Source organism: Podarcis melisellensis, assembly GCF_964234715.1.
Source record: "Podarcis melisellensis genome assembly, chromosome: 1".
Taxonomy (NCBI): domain Eukaryota; kingdom Metazoa; phylum Chordata; class Lepidosauria; order Squamata; family Lacertidae; genus Podarcis; species Podarcis melisellensis.
The window spans coordinates 124,725,100-124,746,962 of record NC_138528.1 but is presented as its reverse complement, the minus strand read 5'-3'; the positions used below and the strand labels follow the sequence as shown (position 1 = coordinate 124,746,962).

Sequence of the window (21,863 nt, the reverse complement as noted above, 5' to 3'; positions counted from 1 at the left end):
AAAGGTTTTGATGATTAAGATGTATATATATCCTGTTAAATAAAGATAATAAAGTAGCTTAATCTGGATCCAACCCACATAAAAGAATGCTAATTGTCATTTTTTTAAAAAAAACCTTATTTGCAGGCATGTTATTACCAGATTCAACACGAGAAGCTCACCTAAATAATTCACCTAAATATAGAAGACACCGATGAACACAGCTTTAGTCTTCTTCACAGAAATGCACTTACGATGGACTGAGAATCTTTATGCAGTGGATGCAGTTCTGAGGCCTTTAAAAAAGAGAAAAAGCAGAGGCCAATATCAGTGGGGGAAAAGAAAATCTATAAGAAGCAAAAATAAGGTTTTCAAGGCAGCTCTCGGAGAAAAAATATTTGCCTTTCAAAGTGGCAAAGTGTTTTTCTCCCGTCTCTTCACAAAAGCAATGTGTAGTGTGGCATCTACCTGGAATTCATATAAAAGCATACTCCGGAAGTATGCTACTTGATAGAGACTGTCTGAGCTTCCCGAGGATTGAAGTGCACTATGGAACCACACAGTGTCTTTCTAAGTTAAACTGCCTGGGTCTGTGTATCCACTAAGATCTGTCTACAGAACTCATGGCTTTCCTACTTCTTCTGATCCATGGCAATCCAAGACTTAAGATGTACTGAGTATACAATTCATGTGACTGGAGCAGTTACATTACACAGATTACAGAAGGCTAGCAGTGTGGTCTGTCGGAATAAGTATATGTTTGGTCATGCCTGAGATGTTGGCTTAGTATGCAGGGACCTTGAGTCTTCTGTTTGCCTGCTCGGTGGAAGGAAACACTTTTTTTTTGTTCAAATGTTATTTTTCGTTGAAGTATTGTTTAAAGAAGAGAGCCACAAAACAGTCATGCCATTGTTCTTGTGACTTTTCCTTTGGTGTATGTGGATATTGTTAGCTGACATCTTGGATAAAACAGGTGCTGTCCTTCACTATGTCTGTCACAGATGCGGGAGATGTGAAAAATATTCTAGTTGAATTAACAAGTTAATACAGACAATGCCGATAACTTCTGGAAATCTGAATCATGGCTTTTGTGTAGCTCCTTTATTTAAAAAAATATATGGTGGGATCAGTGGCTGTAAATGGAGCAATTTTCATAATAAAGAATAATTCTGTCATTTCTTTTGTGGCAATTAATACAAATTCCATTTGGGTGCTATTCGCTAATCACTCCAAGGTAGTTTTTCTGTTAAAAATTTGTGAGTTACAGCTCTATGGAAGGTACCATACGTACTTAAAAGTTATTGGTTCCCATCAACTTCCCCCATTACCTCCATTTTATTCCACCCACAATTTACTAAAAATGGCACTGTAAGTTGATTCCCCAGTTGGCATTGAGATTTACGGACTGGATTTCTAACAACCAGGTTAAATCTCTGGCTCAAATGAGAGAGGAGTTGGGTTCTCCTTGTGCATTTCCAAGACTTTTTAAACAGCTGGAAAGCTCACCCAGAAGACTTGAGACAGAGAAAAGATCTTGATTAATTTGAGAAAAACTCAAATTGTCAAAATTATACCAAGAAATCTATCATGAGAGAGATAGAGCATAATTTTGACATTTTGTTTTCATTTTTCTCAAATTGTTTTTTCAGGATTATTTCTCTGTCTCAAACCTTCTGAGCGAGATCCTAAATAGCTACTTAAAAAGTCTTGGAAATGCAGAAAATTGGAAACATTGATTGAAGCTTCAATTTCAAATAATACATGGCCCCTACACCAGACATGCCATACACAGATACACAATCTGGAAATGGGCATTTAGCACTGTCCTAAGTATAAACGGAGGGAGGGAATTAAAAGGGTGAGGAATCTCATTGTAGACGAAATATTTTTTTAAAAAGTATTTTATATTATGTATGCGTTTATAATTGTCAGTTGCTTTGAGAAGAAAATACAACATAAATATAGATCATATTTGCTGGATTGCTATCCATTCCACACATGGGATGAAAAAGCAGCAATTGGCCGTTTCCACTACTATTTCTGTTTCCATCAGAGTTCTCTGAAATTCCTGGTGTTGAATATAGGATTGTTTTACCCTCAGTATGAACACCGATCCCCAGCCATGTCATCAGGATAGGCCTTTGGGGCAGAAGCCCAGATTCCCACTTATCCCAGTATCTTAGCACACTTTGAAGCAATGCAGTTTATAATCTTGTATAGCTGTTGCATCTTAAGATGTCCAAACCCTAAAATATTTTTACCCTGCTTTTCATAACTCCTTTGTGGAATGCTATGCTTTCATTGTCTTTCGATCAGTAATTGCTAGAAGCCCCTTGCGTGTCTTGAGTTGGATTATTCCTAGGCCATTTCATTATGAGGTAATGATTAGCTGAAGAGAATCCCATAATTAAATGGGCATAGATTTGTTTCAGTACTCTGAGCTGCGTTTGAAAGCTCTGTAGCAGCTTTAATGTTGTTGCTGGTTAACAAAGAAATGGATTGCCTTACTTTCTTTGGACTCTGAACTTGAAGATCTTCTATTCGCCTATATGGGTGTATTGCCAAAGGACAGCTACCTAAATATAAATATCTTTATTCATTGCCTCATGCTACTGATTTGGAAAAACAAACAAACACAGGCGATCAGATCTATCCATATGGTAGAATGGGTTTCCAAATGAAGAAAGTACAATATAATTAGGCAAAAATAATAATGTTTCAAGCCAAGTTTTCAGTGAGAAAACAGTTAAGAAGCTTTGTTCTCTCCTTGATAAAAAGAGTCGTCCTGGTTACGTTTCTGCGGATTAAAAAGGAAAGGATGTCCCTAGATTAGCTCGAGCAGTGAGGTGACTTAAGTTACTAATATCCAGCCAATGTTTTCCTTCTAGGCAATTCCTTCTAGGCAATTCTAGGAGATTGGACTGTTGTAAATTCTGATGGGAACTTCTGGTCCCTTTCAGAATTGGCAAGGCATCCTGTAGAAGAATTTCTCCACAGTAGCTGTGAAATTGAATTGCAGTTTAATACCTGGTAAGTGGGGTTTTTTCCTTGTGAGACTTGATGATGAACGAATCAGGTCCATAGTTCAACTAATCCTCCTGCTAGATTAAAAAAAGGGGGTCTAGAATCCTTAAAAATTGTAAAAATAAAGGACAATCATAATTTTCAAAGGAGTTGAACTCCTTTAGCTAGAAAAGGGGAGTTAATCCTTTTCCATTTGTAACTGGGTGACTGTCAGTGAACGTGCAGTCATTTCCCTGTCATTGGGTGTTACTATGCCCTTCAAATGTCTTCAAATAATTATTAAAGGTTCCATTAATAACTCATAACCAGGAATCAATTTGGTTTTGTATACTATTGAAATCCAGGTGTTTCTGATTATGGGACAAGCCCAGATAAAACAAATCAGCGCAGGTGGAATCATGTCTCCGGCGTTTGTCTGTTTTAGTGGCAAACATTCAGCTTAATCTCCGTGGTTTAAAGTCCTACCTGAATATTAATTTATACAAATTTTCGTTAAGGTTCATTCAGATTCTGAAGAGTGCAATATGTTTCCACTTCTGTGTCATTTGTGAAATGTTCACATGTCTCTCCTTCTCCCATTTATAATGATGGGAAGCAGATTCACAAATTATCTACGTTTAATGAGGCTTGGTTTCCTTTGCAAAATAGAATTTTCTTTTGTGTTTTGGGGTTAGAGGCTTACTTTGCCCCTCTTCATTGTTTCATGACACCGTCAAGTGTTCTTCTTAGAAATGTGCGCATAAGGAAAACTATTTGTCTGTAGCTTGATGTGCTGATAGCTTCAGGTACTGTATTGCGTTGTTGATATCTGAGCATGTTTTTTCCTATCTACTTGGCACTGCAAACTACCAGGCATTTTTGTTTCATTTCTATTTATTTGGGCATATATGTCAATCAGTCAATCTTTATTACGGTCCAGAGACCCAACAAATCATTATAAAGCAATACACAATTCATACAGCCCAACTCCAGGTCAAACAAGCATTTTGTTCAGAATATAGGGATCATTTGTTCTTGCAACCACTGATAAAAACTTTGCCACTGCTAATGTTCTAGTTTTAGAGGAGGAGAACAAGGGGGAAAAAATTCTCTCCCTCTCTGCGCAGTGCCTCTCCACCCGAAGTCAGAACAGCAAGAGGGATCGCTGCGCTGCGAAAGCAGCGATCCCTCTTGCTGTTCTGGCTTCTGGGATAGCCATGCCAAGTCTTTTGCAGGCTTCGCACGGCTATCCCTGAAGCCAGGAGAGCAAGAGGGATCGGTGCACACCAATCCCTCTTGCTCTCCTGGCTTCAGCGAAAGCTGCGCAGTCTGCATTTGCTCCATAAGACACACACACATTTCCCCTTACTTTTTAGGAGGTGGAAAGTGTGCCTTATAGAGCAAAAAATACAGTGAATGTTGGGGGTGCCCCCGTCACGGGGGCGGATCGGATTAGACCCCCGAAACGGACTTTGGACATACCTGCCCTAAGGAAAAGCGGGACATTCTGGGATGAAATCAGGAACCAGGATGGCTTCTGTAAATCTGCGACTGTCCCTGTAAAAGAGGACACCTGGAGAATCTGCATACACCGTATTTTTCGCTCCATAGGACGCACCCGACCATAGGACGCACCTAGTTTTAGAGGGGGAGAACAAGAAAAAAAAATCTCCCTCTCTGCGCAGCACCCCTTCAGCGAAGCAGCAGGAGAAACGGAGCCCTCTCCAGTGAAGCGAAGCCAGGAGAGTAAGGGGGATCAGTGCGGACCGATCCCTCTCGCTCTCCTGGCTTCAGCGAAAGCAACGCGAAGCCTCCGGAGCACAGTGGGAGCGCTCCCACTGCACTTCGTAGGCTTCACATTGCTTTCGTTGAAGCCATGGAGCCTGCATTCACTCCATAAGACGCACACACATTTCCCCATAATTTTGGGAGGGGAAAAAATACGTCTTATAGAGCAAAAAATACAGTATATAAGATAAACAGTCCCATACTGGAAGGCACATATATGATCTGGGTTTGGAAGGCAAACTTTTCATCTTTCTAGGATGCCAGGTGACCTTGAGCATGCGAGACAGATCTAGATGCCCGCGCTGGCAGAGTGCCTTCTTCCCCAGACTGGGTTGTGTCAGTTGGATTACTTAGACACACAACTGTGACGTTGGGTAGAGCTGAGGGTCTAAGCTCTGCTGCAGCATCTTTCCTGGGAGGAGGTGAGGAGTCAGATTAGAAAGGTGAGAAAAGCACAGAGGAGTCCTTAAGCTGGGTGGCGGCAGCGCACATGCATGAACCACAGGGTCTCTTACGCAGAAGGGCGCACATGCGTTCCACTTCTCCGTGATACAGGAGTGTGAGAGGATAAGCTTGGGTGAGTTTTATGCATGCTTGTTTCAGGGCTCAACTTTGGAACTGCTATGCCTAGTCCTCTGAAGTTCTGCATGCCAAGGGAATTTGAGTTCTGAGTCCTAAAACTGCATTCCTCTTTATGTAATTAGTATGTTTCCTTGTTTAGTTGATTGCTGATTTCTCCCCAAGCCATAAAGAACTCTTACCAAAGGCTATGAATTTTCAAGGGATGTTCTCTGGAATCTATATTGGATGAGCAGCATTAAAAATGTGTACACAGATTATATTATATACAGATTGCTAGGTGTTTGAAATTCATTGAACAGTATTTTACCGTTGAAAACAAAACAAGAAACCCACTCTGTTTGGCTTGTCAAATACTGAATGATCTAAACCTAGTTATTTTCTGCATGGTTCCATTTCTACCTATCATAGGAGCCAACGTCTAGGGACTGAGGTCCCTCTGTCCCCCCAATAAAATATTATGTGGAGCAGGGCTTATCTGCCCCCTCCCATATTTTATTCAAGTTGTCACCTCTGTTACCTGTATAGCTATGGAAAGTATAGTATTCATTTGTTTCTATCCCTGCCTAATCAAATGATAACCTAGCACAGACCAGTTAGTTTTGTCAGGAACTAGAAATTCAGAAATTAGGTAATCTAAAAATTAGACAACCCAAGGTTGAGAAAGGCTGTATTTATTAAAAACAACGAGGGCTTTCCTCCTATTCCGAATGATTCATTCATTGCGATTTTTATCCAGCTTTCTTGACTCTGGATGTCCCATATGCTTTGTTATTTTTAGGAAATGGATGGTTCTGATCTGATTTATGTAACTCCTTTGTTTGAATGCTGGCGATAAATAGGCAGATTACTTCTGCTTAGCAAATAGAGTTGTCAAAGGAGTGTATGTGGATTTACCCCATATTGACATATCAGCAACTGAAGCTACTGTATGAGGAAATCAGGAAATAGATGGAGACCTAAATGAATAGCTGCTGCTGAAGGATGTTTTAGTGCAGGTTTGTGGGAAGAAAACCTGGAAGGAAATATTAATCAGAGGCAGGCATAACTGTGTTCGTTTACAAAAGTGCAAATAATATATAGCTGTTAAAGGCAATGACTACAGCGGCATAGACACCATACATTCAATGCATGTGATGCGCTCCCCAATAATTCTGAAAACTGGTTTGTTAAGGGTGCTGGGAATTTCAGACCCTCCAAGTGTCCTTATTTTCCAGCGACATCCCTGATTTAGAGAAGCCGTCCTGGTTTCTGATTTGATCCTGGAATGTCCCGCTTTCCCCTATTTTCATTGGATAAATGTTGGAGGTATGGAGTTATTCAACTCCCGAACAGTCTGAAGGCAATCTTGTTTAGAGAAGGGTGTGTTTTTTTTAATGTTTAATGTTTTGTTATGTTTTTATATCTGTTGGAAGCTGCCCAGAGTAGCTGCTGCAATCCAGTAAGATGTGTGCGGGGTATAAATAGTAAAATTATCATTATGGAACGTGACGTCCCCATTTTCATTTGAGAAATGTTGGAGGGTATAGCTCTGGAGTGTGCAGCCTTTACTTTTAAAGAAATCTTGCAGTTTTAGTTTTTTTTAGTAAAAAAAACCACAGCCAGGAACCTACTAAAACTCACACTCTCGCCACCTTAGAGAGAAATTTCACAACCAACATTTGCTATTTAGGGGGGTGGGATTATTATCATTGTTGTAGTTATTATTAGCAGTCCTTTTTTTCCTGGGGGGGATGCAGGGGGGCACATACCCCTAAACATTTTGTGAATTTTTGTACTTTTGTCCATTTACTGTATTTAACTTTCCCGATTTGAACTATAAAATGGTGGTTTTCTTGAGTCAAAATGAGAGTACAGTGGTACCTCGGGTTAAGAACTTAATTCGTTCCGGAGGTCCATGCTTAACCTGAAACTGTTCTTAACCTGAAGCACCACTTTAGCTAATGGGGCCTCCCGCTGCCGCCGCACGATTTCTGTTCTCATCCTGAAGCAAAGTTCTTAACCTGAAGCACTGTTTCTAGGTTAGCGGAGTCTGTAACCTGAAGCGTATGTAACCTGAAGCGTATGTAACCCGAGGTACCACTGTACCCCCAAACATTTCTTTTAGGAAAAAAAGCAGTCGTTGTTGCTGCTGCTGCTGCTTTTAAAAGATAATGTGGAACCAAAGCAACAGTTCCGTTCCATCACTTCTGCCTCACCCCAGGAACTCAAGAACCAGCCACAAAGTACAAAATTGCACCCTGCTTGTTGTCTCCCCCAGCTCTTCTCCAGCCTCTGGCACATGTTTGCATTATCGAGCCATTCCTCTTTCCCCTCCCTCTCCCCCCTCTCACACTCCCTCCCCTTTCTATCCTTATCTCCTATCTGCAGCGATTTGCCATCTTATGGTATTAACTTTTCAGACACTGGGATACATGCACTCAGCTTTCCACGCGCTCCCAACTGCGCCTGCCTCTCGCATCTTCCTCTCATCTCTCTCTGTTCTCCTTAGCTATCTTTTAATGACGGTGGAGTACCCAGAACGGCAGAAGAAAGGAAGCGAGTTCTAAATATAGGTCCTAAGAAGGGCAGTAAAAGTGACAGTAATTCCTTTGCCTCCGATAAGAAGATTGGGGTAATACATCGGCAGAACAAAGCCACGTAAAATGGCTGCTGTCTTGTGTGGATAAACCCGAAGATAAGAAATTATACAGCATATTTTCTTCCAGGTTGGTATAACGTTACATTTCTTGCACCACCACCCCTTTTTTAGGGGAGCTAGGAGAGTGACTGTTGTGGCACAACTGGCTGTATATATATATTTCTACTGCTGCTTTCTACAGTGATGGTGTTGTCTGAGTGAGTGGAAAGAATTCTACCTCAAGCAATTCAGCTGGTCAATGATAGCTTTTAACTAGGAGCTGAGCAATTCCTGGCAAGCTCAGATAGTGAGAATTTTTGCAAAAGGACCCAGGAGTCTTGCTGCACTTGCCTCCAAAGAACATGGATCATAGCTGTCAGGTGTCCCTTATTTGGCGGGACAGTCCCTTATCCCAGCGCCATGTCCCGCTGCTGTCCCTTATTGATGATGTCCCTTAAATAAGCTACTGAAGGTAATGGGGCCTTTTCTATGTCCAGCTGTGCTCTGTCAACAACAACTGTTGCTTTTTTTGTGTTGACTATATGCTATATGGTAATTTATGGACCTAATAGGTATCTAAAGCCATTTGCACGAAACAAAATATGTATTTTATCAAAGTAATTGTTGATCCCTTATTTTGGCTGTTGATCCCTTATTTTGGCTGCTGATCCCTTATTTTCGAGGCTGCTGGTCCCTTATTTTCAAATCTGTAAGTTGATAGCTATGACCTGGATAATTACTATTTTTTTGAAGACTTTATACAGTACTTTCAGAACCACAAGCTGTCCAAAATCATCTGTGCTGGGATAGGTTGAGAGGACGCCAACCTCAGTTTATCCTCCCCCTCTAAATGGCTGCTTATTTTATCTGTTTGTTTACCCCTTCCAGAAACCACTTCTGACACCAGTGACCCTCTAGCAGCATTTTCACAGCAAATTAGGGACTGATTTCTCTATATTAGAGAAATATATTCTCTCCTTCTTTTACCCATTCCTTAAAATAGATTAAGTTTGCATGCATAGCTCTCTTGACACTTCCCTTTTTTAAATAGTGAGCAATGTAGCCTCCTCTTTTCTGTAGTTGTTATTTTCACATTACAGTGGTACCTCTGGTTAAGAACTTAATTCGTTCTGGAGGTCTGTTCTTAACCTGAAACTGTTCTTAACCTGAAGCTAATAGGGCCTCCTGCTGCCATCGCGCTGCCGGAGCACGATTTCTGTTCTCATCCTGAAGCAAAGTTCTTAACCTGAAGCACTATTTCTGGGTTAGCGGAGTCTGTAACCTGAAGCGTATGTAACCCGAGGTACCACTGTATATGTTCTGTTCTGAAACCTAAGTCCTTTTTATAGGTTTTGAGTTTATGTTAGCCACACATTCTCTAACATGGTCCTTGTGAGGTTTCCTTTAGTTGCTGTTTCTTTTAACATAGGCTTCAAAGATTTTAACACGGCAAAGGGACATTAGTCACATTGTGGGGGTTCTAGAAAACCCACAACGTAAGGCTGTGCTTCTGGGATATTGTGCTTCTTCGGAGTCTTGAAACATCAATATTTGTTTGTTGCACACTGTAGTTGCTTGTATTCCAACTAGTCCATGTGTTGCAATTTCTGTTTGACCTGGTACCTTTTGAAGAGTGAAAATGGACACTGCGTTTGTGTCTTTTTCTGTCTTAGTACAAACAAGGCGGGACACAGGTGGCGCTGTGGTCTAAATCACAGAACCTAGGGCTTGCTGATCAGAAGGTCGCCAGTTCGAAACCCCGCAACGGGGTGAGCTCCCGTTGCTCGGTCCCTGCTCCTGCTAACCTAGCAGTTCAAAAGCACGTCAAAGTGCAAGTAGATAAAGAGGTGGGAAGGTAAACGGCGTTTCCGTGCGCTGCTCTGAAGCGGCTTAGTCATGCTGGCCACATGACATGGAAAAACTGTCTACAGACAAACGTCGGCTCCCTTGGCTAGTAAAGTGAGATGAGCACCACAACCCCAGAGTCGTTCACGACTGGACTTAACTTTACAAACAAGGCAAACTTTTTAAAAATCTCAAAAGTGTGTAAATCTTGTGTGTGTGTGTGTGTGTGTGTGTGTGAGAGAGAGAGAGAGAGAGAGAGAGAGAGAGAGAGAGAGAGAGAGAGAGAGAGAACTGTATAGCACTAAATAAATATTGGGTTTTTAATTGGTATGAGCCACATGTCAAGATGAAAACAATCTGATATTCCTTAAATATAACATAGCCAGTATAAAGGTACAACCAGTGCTTTTTTTCAGGGGGGACACAGGGGTATGCATATCCTTAAACATTTTGTGAATCTTTGTACTTTTGTCCATTTACTGTATTTATTTTCCCTGATTTGAACTATAAAATGGTGATTTTCTTGAGTCAAAATGAGAGTACCCCTAAACATTTCTATAGAAAAAAAGCACTGGGTACAACAGCAAACTTTTATTATTTGCTTCATTAATGACGTTTGGAAATACTTTTGTCGTAAATGCATCCCAGTCTGTACTGAGACCTGTGGTATTTTCTTTGTGTTGTTATTCCAGACAGAGGGTTCCAAAATTTTACACATCTAACAGTTAAAATTCAAAGAAGGTATTCTGCATCCACCTCAATTCCCCCGCAGTCTTCATTCTCAAGTGTTATTAAAAACTCAAATTTAACTATATAAACTATTTCTTTTGCTTTGTTTTCCAGTTCGGCTTCTGATTTTATACAGCTTAGATGATCCAGTCAGAGAAACGTGCAGAAACTCCAAGGATGAGGGAGAAGATGGAGAAAGCTGCCCTGTTGCGTAGCCATGAAAATGGTGTGACCCATTGGTTTATTCTCTTTTTTAAATAAAAAAAATAGATGAATGTAATAGTGGATATGTATTCCTCTTCTTTTCACTTAAATCTACGCAACTGCAGACCACCATACCAGAGCTGTCCAGTTGTACAAACTAGAAAGCCTGTTGTCTGTTTGAAAATAAATACCGTATTTTTCGCTCTAGAAGACGCACCAGACCACAAGACGCACCTAGTTTTTGGAGGAGGAAAACAATGGGGAAAAAATTCTGAATCTCAGAAGGCAGAAGAGCAAGAGGGATTGCTGCACAGTGAAAGCAGCAATACCTCTTGCTGTTCTGGCTTCTGGGATAGCTGCGCAGCCTGCATTCGCTCCATAAGACGCACACACATTTCCCCTTACTTTTTAGGAGGGAAAAAGTGAGTCTTATAGAGCGAAAAATACGGTATATACCTATTTTAATTGAAATGCTTACATCTGTTTCAAAAGGCCTAATGGCTAGACTTGAGACTGAGCTCAAAACCCAAAGGGGAGTTCCTAGGCAGTCTCCCATTCAGCCACTGGTCTGATCAAATCGGCTTAGCGTCAACAAAATAAATTCATCATATGCCTTTGGACCATTCTATAAGACTGATATCCCAATGGGAATAAACAGTTTCTTTTACACTGGTATTTCAGCCAATTTACTTTGGGTATTTATACTGCTGCACCATTGCATTTTAATCTGATGTAGTGGTTTTATGGCTGTTGCTTATTTTAGTTTTATTCTATGAAGCTGTTCTTTGAGGTATAAAATGTCTAAATATTTAAAGAGAAATTATGTTGATGATAACAGCTGAGAAATGAGAAGAGAATAAATTCTGCTTTGTTTAGATTTAGGCATAGAGAGACAAAGTCCCTAACTGCTTAGGTGTTTCATCATCTTTCCCTTTTTAAAAAAAGTTAACAACTAATAAAGATGCCTTCAGAAATTAAAGGCACTGTGACAAATCCACTACTAAAATGTTTATAAAATTGAAATGCTAACTTATTAACAAATCATGAAAACCTGAATCTAGGGTGCCCCTGCTAAGTCCTTTTATATTACACAGTCTCGGGTTTCAAGACAGACAGCATTAGCAAAGCAGTCTAATGATAACATTCTTCTCCCCTTTTGGTCACTGGCTCTGCCCCATCAGTGAAGAGCTACAGAACGAGAATCTTTTGGCTCTTGCCTTTAGGCAAAGCTCTAAGCTTTTATTACCTAGGAAGACAAGAAATACGCAACCAATAAGTTGCATTTTCAGCTCAGTTTGGAGAAACCACTTGAACCATCCACTGTGTTCAGCTATTTCAATTGCTTTTGCGTGTGGAGGTCCCCAAGCCACCTCTCGAAATAATTCACAATTCACACATCATTTTTGTTCAAGGTTTTTGGCATAATTTTGGCCACAACTTTATTAAAATACATAATCTGTGAGTGGTTGCTTAGGCATTGGTTAAGACCATCTGTCCCCCCCGCCTGGGACAGAACTGACTTCCGAAATCCCGCGGAAGCCAGTGAAGGGAAAACAATATTGGGGAGCAGTTGAGCTGAGCGACAGGCCCTCACCGCTCACCCAACCTGCTCCCCAGGGCTTGCCGGCCCTGGTCCCATTTCAGGGATTGGACGAAATCATGGCAAGCCCCTGAATTCCTTTAACGGAATTCCCTTCCACACCACCATTGGAGGGGCAGGCCCAGCCTATCCTTAACCCCTCCTCCACCAATTTTTATAACCAATGCCTAACCGCAACCTTACAAGTTGTGACGAATTGCTAAGTAGTAGGCAAAAACCAAATGGCACCAGCCAATCAGCCAAATGGACAAAATTCCTACTAGGCCCCTGCCCCAATGGCAGACGACCCCATGACAGGCATAGCAAGGTCAAACGCAACAGCCCTAGATTAGGGAAGGTGGGCGGGTGATCCGATGCACTCAGCGAAAGAGAAAGCAAAAGCTGAGTGCCCCGAAATTTAAAGCCTTTGGTCCCACGCACCACATTGCAACATACAATTTGCCCCAGCAACCCAGCCATCCAAATCGTTGCCCCAGGCCAGCCAGTTTTACCTGCCTGGCAACAGGGTTGGCTTGGCAGACCCCACCGCAACACGTGCTCTCATTTCAGGGAGAACACGCTTTGTTTGATTTGATCATTGCAAGCAGCCGAAAGTCTGTAAATTTTGATAATAAACCTGATTTCCATGGGGGTTCGATTGAAGCTGTAATTTGGGTAAAGAAATGATGCCATAAATATTCATGCGTGTTGTCTGTGGGCTAGGTTTATCGCACGTTCTGTCTCTGGTCCTGCATGAACTGAGTCTGTTCTATAAGAGAGATGTCAACGGCGTCGGTGTCCTATATGACTTGCTGAGATCTCCATGGCTGCAGGCTCTCTTGAAGGTAAGATCTCTTCCCGTGCGAGCAAAGTCATTTGGCAGCTGTTAGTATATAGAAATTGACGATATCTTCAGAGCTACCCATTTCTTTCCAATGTGGGGGCTGGGGTGATTACCGTATTTTTCGCTCTGTAAGACGCACCAGACCACAAGACACATCTAGTTTTTGGAGGAGGAAAACAAAACAAAAAAATATTCTGAATCTCAGAAGCCAGAACAGCAAGAGGGATCACTGCGCAGTGAAAGCAGCAATCCCTCTTGCTGTTCTGGCTTCTGGGATAGCTGCGCAGCCTGCATTCGCTCCATAAGACGCACACACATTTCCCCTTACTTTTTAGGAGGGAAAAAGTGAGTCTTATAGCGCAAAAAATACGGTAAATCAATGGATGGAGAGATAATGCAGCCCCCCCCCAATGATCAATAATCATTGCAGATCCGTTCTGTAGATGCAAGTATAAATTACCGTACTTTTCTGTGTATAAGAGATGGGGTTTTTTACTTTAAAATTCCAGTGGTACCTCGGGTTAAGTACTTAATTCGTTCTGGAGGTCCGTACTTAACCTGAAACTGTTCTTAACCTAAAGCACCACTTACGCTAATGGGGCCTCCTGCTGCTGCCACGCCGCTGGAGCACGATTTCTGTTCTTCTCCTGAAGCAAAGTTCTTAACCCGAGGTAATATTTCTGGGTTAGCGGAGTCTGTAACCTGAAGCGTATGTAAGCTGAAGTGTATGTAACCCAAGGTACCACTGTATGTGAAAAACTGTGGGTTGCCTTATACACAGGGCACTCTCCCCCCTATTTTATTAAACTGGAGTCCCTAAAAATAGGGGGGGTCTTATACACGGAGGCATCTTATACACATAAAAATACAGCAATTTTTTTCCTGATATAAAATACAGAAGGATCCTTAAGCCTTATCAAAATGATCGAACCAGTTCAGGCAATCAACCTTCCAGCTTCCTGTTCTGCAAACATTTCCCAATCCCGGATGTTTTCCATTTAAACATGAGAGCATTAAGTTATAATTATAATTAAATAAATAAAGAATTAATTTATTACTTATACCCTGCCCACCTGGCTGGGTTTCCCCAGCCACTCTAACCCACATCCTATTTGATAGTTTCAGGAAATGTCATAATAATATTGGGACTGTAAGCAGTATATGAGTATAGAGGTAAGTTTTAAAAGAGGACACAAGCCTCTGGTAAAATCTATGGACCATTTGGCTACAACCCAGGCCTAACCAAGATGCACCCTTTGGTGACAGAGGAAAATCAGGGTCATGTGAGCAATGTTAGGAGATTTTTTTCCATATTACTATGTTGTGGCAGTGGTATCTTTCACCTTGAGCACTTCTACTCCTAGGTTTATGAATGTCTCCATCTGTATATCAAAAGAAGACCAGTTCCACTCACACCGCAGGCACGACCGCTGACCCATGAGGTGAGATTGCGAGATCAGATTCAGACTCAAGTCACTGGAACAGAAAATAACCCAACCGCTCGATGGGCCTGGGCTTTCTGTTCAAAGTTAATGATCCCCAGAGGAGTAGCGTGATAGCGTGTGATTTGGTTTTTCTCTGTATCGGTGATCAAATATGTGCCTCATGATTCAGATGCTAACAAAAAGATGGTGCTCTATAGATTTCCAAGATGAAATTTGTTAGGTTGTGGGTGAACATATCAGACGACACAGCGATTCTTCAAACAGCTCTTGTTTATTCACAGGCCAGAACAGAACTGAACTGAAGGGTTCAGCCAGCCTGCTTATATAGAACTCTGCTAGAACGCAACAGTAACCATTTTCTGTAACTATCCAATCACTGAACGTCACTTTCAATCCCTTATTTGCATATGTGGACCTGAGTGAAAACTATCTACAGTATCCCCCTGCTGGCCCAGGGTGAGAACTTCAGTACATAACAAAATTAGTCTTCTTTGTGTCACCTTCAGGTGGTGGAGCTGTTGCGGGGAGTCCAACAGTCTCCGGAGGTTAAAGAGCTACGGCGACTTCTCCGAGGACCACACTTCAAGGCGAGTAACGGCCATGAAATTACTCAGCATTAAAGGAGAAAGTTTAGGAGTAGAGGGACATGGGTGGCGCTGTGGATTAAACCACAAAGCCTAGGACTTGCCGATCTAAAGGTCGGCGGTTCGAATCCCCAGAACGGGTGAGCTCCCGTTGCTTGGTCCCTGCTCCTGCCAACCTAGCAGTTTGAAAGCAGATAAATAGGTACCGCTCTGGCAGGAAGGTAAACGGCGTTTCCGTGCGCTGCTCTGGTTTGCCAGAAGCGGCTTAGTCATGCTGGCCACATGACCCAGAAGCTGTACGCCGGCTCCCTCAACCAATAAAGCGAGATGAGTGCCGCAAACCCAGAGTCAGCCACGACTGGACCTAACGGTCAGGGGTCCCTTTACCTTTAGGAGTAGAACGTGGTTGGGTTGTTAATATGCAGCATACTCAGCGAATGTGGAAACTCCATCACTCTTCTCCCAACAACCCAAAAAAGACCATATCTGATATTTGGCAAGCAGATAGCATGCTAAAACTGGGAGGCCTCACTTCAGATCCCTGCACAAATAGTCCATTGATTCATTATCTGTTAGTTCTCCTTTTGTAAAAGAATGACAACTGGGAGGATTGTTGTATGAAGACAAGATTCATATACCAGGTGAGAATCACCTCTGGCGCATCAGCTTTTGGGCAGAATGGAAATAATATTATTATTATTATTATTATTATTATTATTATTATTATTATTATTATTTTATACCCCACCCATCTGGCTGGGTTTCCCCAGCCACTCTGGGTGGTTTCCAACAAAACACTAAAATACAATAACCTATTAAACATTAAAAGCTTCCCTAAACAGGGCTGCCTTCAGATGTCTTCTAAAAGTTTGGTAGTTATTTTTCTCTTTGACATCTGGTGGGAGGGCGTTCCATAGTGCGGATGCCACTACTGAGAAGGCCCTCTGCCTGGTTCCCTGTAACTTGGCTTCTCGCAGCGAGGGAACAGCCAGAAGGCCCTCGGCGCTGGGCCTCAGTGTCCGGGTAGAAAGATGGGGGTGGAGACGCTCCTTCAGGTATACAGGACCGAGGCCATTTAGGGCTTTAAAGGTCAGCACCAACACTTTGAATTGTGCTTGGAAACGTACTGGGAGCCAGTGTAGGTCTTTCAAGACCAGTGTTATATGGTCTTGGCAGCCGCCCCCAGTCACCAGTTTAGCTGCCGCATTCTGGATTAGAAAGAAACAAATGACAGTATCTGGATGCAAAGATGATGCTAAACATTGCTTGCCCCTTTCTTCTTCTTCTTCTTCTTCTCCTCCTCCTCCTCCTCCTCACCACAGGCCTTTCTGTCTGCTCATGATACGGTGGCCCAGAAGGACTATGAACCAATCCTCCCACCTCTGCCAGATAACATCCCTGAAAATGAGGAGGCGATGAGAATCGTCTGCCTGGTGAAAAACAAGCAGCCCCTTGTAAGCTGGACATTTGATTCTAAACTTGTGCCGTCATCTTAAGCAACTTTTTTGTTCGGATTAGAAGGACGGCTTCACAAATGAAGAGTTTTAACACGAGCTTTAAAAATATGAGAAAGGAGTAGGATATGCCCATAAGGTGGTTTTCATGAAGAACAGATTTCACCGTGTAAGAGTCTTCCTTCCCCAACGTAGCGCTTAAGAAAGCTTAGGCAGCGCCGCAGTGATCAGAGTAATGTGAATTATTTGCTTTGCTTTCAGATACAGAGAGGTGCGTATTTTCCCCTACTGTTAGAAAGTTGTTACATCTGCTGAGCTTTGAGGGCGGCCTTGTCGTGAAGCACTAGCCTGGTAGTCATAGCATAGCTGTCAACCGTCCCTTATTTGGCGGGAAACTCCCTTATCCCAGCGCCGTGTCCTGCTGCTGTCCCTTATTGATGATGTCCCTTAAATTTCTGGGTTTCAAAGGAAGCAGCTCCTCTCCCTCCCTCCCTGCCGGCCAGGGAGAAGGGATGCTCCAACTGTGTTGCTTGGCTGCGTTGCTCACCCAATAAGGAGTCTAAGAACGACTGGGGGGGTGGAGCTTGCTTGCCTTATGCCGATCAAATCGGCCGCGTTGCCTGGGGACTCATCTTTGCTCAGCGCTTCCCAGCGGAGAGGTGACAGTGGTTTTCCTTGCTGCATCCCACCTTGCTGAGTTGCTGCGCTGTGGGAACCACCACTTGAGGCTTCGTTTGGCTGCTGGCTGGGCTTTCTGCCTTTGGCTCGGAGGGGCTCAGAAGTTGAACATACCTGTGCTTGGAAAATCCCTTATTTTGGCTGCTGATCCCTTGTTTTCGAGGCTGCTGGTCCCTTATTTTCAAATCTGTAAGTTGACAGCTATGAGTCATAGGTGGGCAAGGAATTCCACATGGAAGTCAAACAGGATGCCTGAGGAGAGAATCCTGCTGCTCCTCACCCAGCTTAGAAATGCAATGGGCTGCTGCAGGAGAGGCAGAGCCCCAGTGGGGGCTAGCAACCTGGGTAGGCTTATTAAAAGGCTGCTTCGGGGGTAAAGTAAGCTAGAGAAGAAAAACGATATGGTTAGAAATGTTACAGAAAGTTATATGTAAGAGGTGGAGATATTGAAGAAATCCAGCTGTGACTATTGCATATTTTTCCCTTACAAAAAACCCTCTAGTGCAGTTAAGCGTATTATTTTGCTTATGTAGCGTAGGGACACAGGTGGCACTGTGAGTTAAACCACAGAGCCTAGGACTTGCCAATCAGAAGGTCGGCGGTTCGAATCCCTGCGACGGGGTGAGCTCCCGTTGCTCGGTCCCTGCTCCTGCCAACCTAGCAGTTCGAAAGCATGTCAAAGTGCAAGTAGATAAATAGGTACCGCTCTGGCGGGAAGGTAAACAGCATTTCCGTGCGCTGCTCTGGTTCTCCAGACGTGGCTTAGTCATTCTGGCCACATGACCCAGAAGCTGTACGCCAGCTCCCTCGGCCAATAAAGCGAGATGAGCACCGCAACCCCAGAGTCGGCCACGACTGCACCTAATGGTCAGGGGTCCCTTTACCTTTACCTAGTGTAAGGTAATTAAAATTGTTTCATGATATATAGGTAAAAAGAATGCCTGCTAGCTGTTAGCAACATCTGATATTTATAGAAGGAGTGTGTGTGCATGGAATGAGGACTCCAGCCTTAATGTTTCTAACAATCTCTCACCATTTGCAATAATATTTAAATACTTGCTGAATTCTTTGTTTCTATTTCATTCACTGGTTCAGTGATATTCTCTCTCTCTCTCTCTCTCTCTCTCTCTCTCTCTCTCTCTTTCTTTCTCTCTTTCTCTCTTTCTCTCTCTTCCACCCTAGGGTGCCACTATTAAACGCCATGAGCTGACAGGAGATATTACTGTAGCGAGAGTAATCCATGGTGGATTGGCAGATAGAAGTGGTAAGACGAATTCTAAAATACACCGCAAGGAAGGAATGGTAGTTTGGGGGTGATTTTTTGTGTGCATGTGTTAGGTTCTGTAGATTGACTTCTCTGCCAATATTGCCTCGCATATGATCACTGATTCCCCTTGTCTAGAATTCTGGCAAAGGATGCAGGCATCCCTCAGAAGGGCGAAATATTTTTGTCCCTCCTATTTTCTGGCAGAACCCTCAATGCCCTCTTTTCTGTCATAGGGCTGTTATACGCTGGAGACAAACTGGTCGAGGTGAATGGAGTTCCAGTGGAAGGCTTGGAGCCAGAGCAAGTAATTCACATTCTGGTATGATATTTACATTTTTAATACCTCCCAATGAGACCATCAGAAGGTCTTAAGTTGGTCCATCCATCCCTGCATCTTTGGCACTCACCTGTAGACCCATTCCTTCCCTCCTTTTCTTTTTTTAACTTTGCAAAAAGGGAGCATGGAAGATTTGCAGGGAAACAGTTTGCAATTTTTATACCATCTTCCCATAAATACATGTAAATTTCATTGATATGAAATATGCATTTGGGTGCATTTCTTTAAACACAACATATTTTTGCTGTTAATGTTTTGGGGAACGGAACTGCATCAAAAAATCTAGAAAGGTGCATCATCCGGCCAATACTTGCATTCTGATCTGCAAGCAGGTCTGGGAATATCAAATCAGATCAGTCCACGGGGAAAAGCAAACACCAGACCTGATCTTGTGACACCTTAAAGGTTCATGCAAGTTATGCTGAATTTCAGGATATACTGTATTACATACACAAGAACACACACACATGATGCAGGGGGAGGGGGGAATTGTCAGCAGGAAGACATAAAGGAAAGGAAATGCAGAAAAATCCAGTCAATGTTTGTGGTATTAGCAGTTGTCATTCCCAAAAAAAATCCAGCTGTGTTGATACCACATAAATGCTGGCATTGGTAAGCCAATCAGACATGCAGTGTGATTAAAAATCCACTGACACAATCCAGACACAACGGATTTTCACTCTGCTATGTGTGTTAAATTGGATTTCCGGTGCCACGGTGTCTGTTGTTACCAACGCAGTTGTTTTCAAGGACAGCACTTAACCCGAATACCTGGACATCTGGTTGATTTGCAATGGTGCTATTGCATTAAATTGTAATAATTAAAATGGAATAATTAAACCGAACACCAAAAAACCACAAGGACAGCTTTCTATGCAAACAAAATGTTTATTGGTCCCCATTGGCAAGCCCACACAAGTTAATTCAGATGAACCCATGAAAAACTGAACTTTTCACCACCACCACCATGTATAATCAATAGCATTCTTCCTGGGTTCTTTGGTGACGTGTTAATAAAATCTCCAGAAATGTCACCTAGCAAACAAATTGCATAAATGTCAGAGGCCTTGGGGATACTTTAAATATTTTATTTGAATACTGCCTATCTGCTCAAAATGGTTTGCAGTTTATAATACTGGCTTGCAATTCAATGGACATGCTACAGAACAGAAAGCAGGCCAGCATAAGCAAATTCAGGTATCTTCTTCTTCTTCTTTCTTCTCTACTTTTTTGGCGATCACTCATAGCCAAGTAAGATTGTCTTCCATAAACACGGTTTTAACAGTGAGTCCGTAAGTGACTGTGGAGGCCAATTCTGGATCCACACATCCTTCCACAGTGGGGACATTGGTTTCCAGGCGGGAGTTGATCACGGTGTGGATTTGCTAAGCATACCTTCCTTTTAGCACGTTTCTCCCTTGCATCCTGAGTTCGAGTGTCTTCAAAGCCCATGACACCTTTGGTAAAGGCTGTTCTCCAACTGGAGCGCTCAGTTGTCAGTGTTTATACTACGTGTTTTTAGATTTGCCTTGAGACAGTCTTTAAACCTCTTTTGTTGACCACCAGCATTACGCTTTCCATTTTTAAGTTCGGAATAGAGTAGTTGCTTTGGAAGACGATCATCAGGAGTCAGGTGGCAGCTGCCTCAGTTCTTCTTTGCATGCACCCAGGGGCAATCTCTGCTGCTCAAAGCCTTATTAGCCCCGATAACCAACACTTAAAATGGCGTCGCTGTGAACTTTATTAATCCTCCCTTCACAGAAGTGTCTTTTTAAAAATCTAGAACTGCTAATCTGTTGGTTTGGGTGCTGAAATACTTTGCATTTGATGTTCTTGCAGGCACTGTCGCAGGGAACTATTATGTTCAAGCTGATTCCAGTTTCTGATCGGCCAGTCAGCAATCAAACGACGGTAAGATGTGTTTATTTCTTCAGGTCTCTGTGGCTGCAGAGAGTTAATCAAAGGAAGTGTGGCTAATCCAGTTAATCCCAAAAGGAGAATTGGTACTGTCAATTCAACTCCCATTCCTGAAAAGCCCACAAACAAGACCCTGGGGCCAATCATACTATCCTGTTCCCAGCAGCTAGTATTCAAAAGGACGATGTCATAATTTACTCCATCTAAGGCAGGGGTCAGCAAACTTTTTCAGCAGGGGGCTGGCCCACTGTCCCTCAGACCTTGTGGGGGGCCGGACTATATTTTGGGGAAAAAATATGAATGAATTCCTATGCCCCACAAATAACCCAGAGATGCATTTTAAATACGTAAAAGGACACATTCTACTCATGCAAAAACACCAGGCAGGCCCCACAAATAACACAGAGGTGCATTTTAAATAAAAGGACACATTCTACTCATGTAAAGCACACTGATTCCCGGACCGTCTGTGGGCCGGATTTAGAAGGCAATTGGGCCGGATCTGGCCCCCAGGCCTTAGTTTGCCTACCCATGGACTAAGGGCTGTCAAATCTGTGCTGTTTATAGAGACATGTTACAGTGCATCCAGAGGTATATAAAATCTTGAAGGCCCACTGGCTTCTATATGAACCTGACAGTTTATGATATTCAGGAGCAAAGCTCTGGTTTGTCCTGCCAGTTTCTGAGTTGCATTTGGTAAGCAGGAGGAAAAAAGGCCTTTTCTCTGGCTGTCGCATACTGCAGAATTCTGTTCCTGGAGAGGCTTGCCCATTGCCGATTTTCAGGTCTTCCTTTCAGACAGGTCTTTGACCTGTAAGATTATTTATTTCATGCTCTCCCTGCTGTCAAAGGTGGATTTAGGGCAGCAAAGCCGGTTCTGCCGCACTGGGTACTTAATTTTGACCTCACACAGGGTACTGCTGAAGTTTGAAAGACCAGATTCCACCCTGATCCTGTTTACATTGTTAATGTTTTATCATATCATGTTTTAGCCATGCCTGTTGGGTTCTT

General features: G+C 42.7%; 2 protein-coding genes across 12 annotated transcripts in view; both read left to right on the top strand.

Moving 5' to 3' along the window:
- ALS2 (alsin Rho guanine nucleotide exchange factor ALS2) overlaps positions 1-1,152 on the top strand; it is a 51,285-nt gene extending 50,133 nt beyond the window's left edge. For all 3 annotated transcript variants that reach the window (XM_081901679.1, XM_081901680.1, XM_081901681.1), the window contains exon 34: positions 127-1,152. In XM_081901679.1, the coding sequence (XP_081757805.1) occupies positions 127-165 (39 nt within the window). In that variant the 3' untranslated portion in view covers positions 166-1,152. The remainder of the gene's footprint in view (positions 1-126) is intronic.
- A 1,212-nt stretch (positions 1,153-2,364) lies between these two features.
- Positions 2,365-21,863, top strand: part of MPP4 (MAGUK p55 scaffold protein 4) — a 41,918-nt gene continuing 22,419 nt past the window's right edge. For 6 of the 9 annotated variants that reach the window (XM_081923485.1, XM_081923482.1, XM_081923480.1 and 3 more), the window contains exons 1-9: positions 7,194-8,057; positions 10,658-10,769; positions 13,050-13,171; positions 14,535-14,612; positions 15,122-15,202; positions 16,522-16,653; positions 18,514-18,595; positions 18,832-18,917; positions 20,775-20,846. In XM_081923485.1, the coding sequence (XP_081779611.1) occupies positions 10,685-10,769; positions 13,050-13,171; positions 14,535-14,612; positions 15,122-15,202; positions 16,522-16,653; positions 18,514-18,595; positions 18,832-18,917; positions 20,775-20,846 (738 nt within the window). In that variant the 5' untranslated portion in view covers positions 7,194-8,057; positions 10,658-10,684. Of the gene's footprint in view, positions 3,010-5,190; positions 5,214-7,193; positions 8,058-10,657; positions 10,770-13,049; positions 13,172-14,534; positions 14,613-15,121; positions 15,203-16,521; positions 16,654-18,513; positions 18,596-18,831; positions 18,918-20,774; positions 20,847-21,863 lie in introns of those variants that run through there. The other 3 variants (XM_081923477.1, XM_081923478.1, XM_081923484.1) reach the window with 3 other exon arrangements.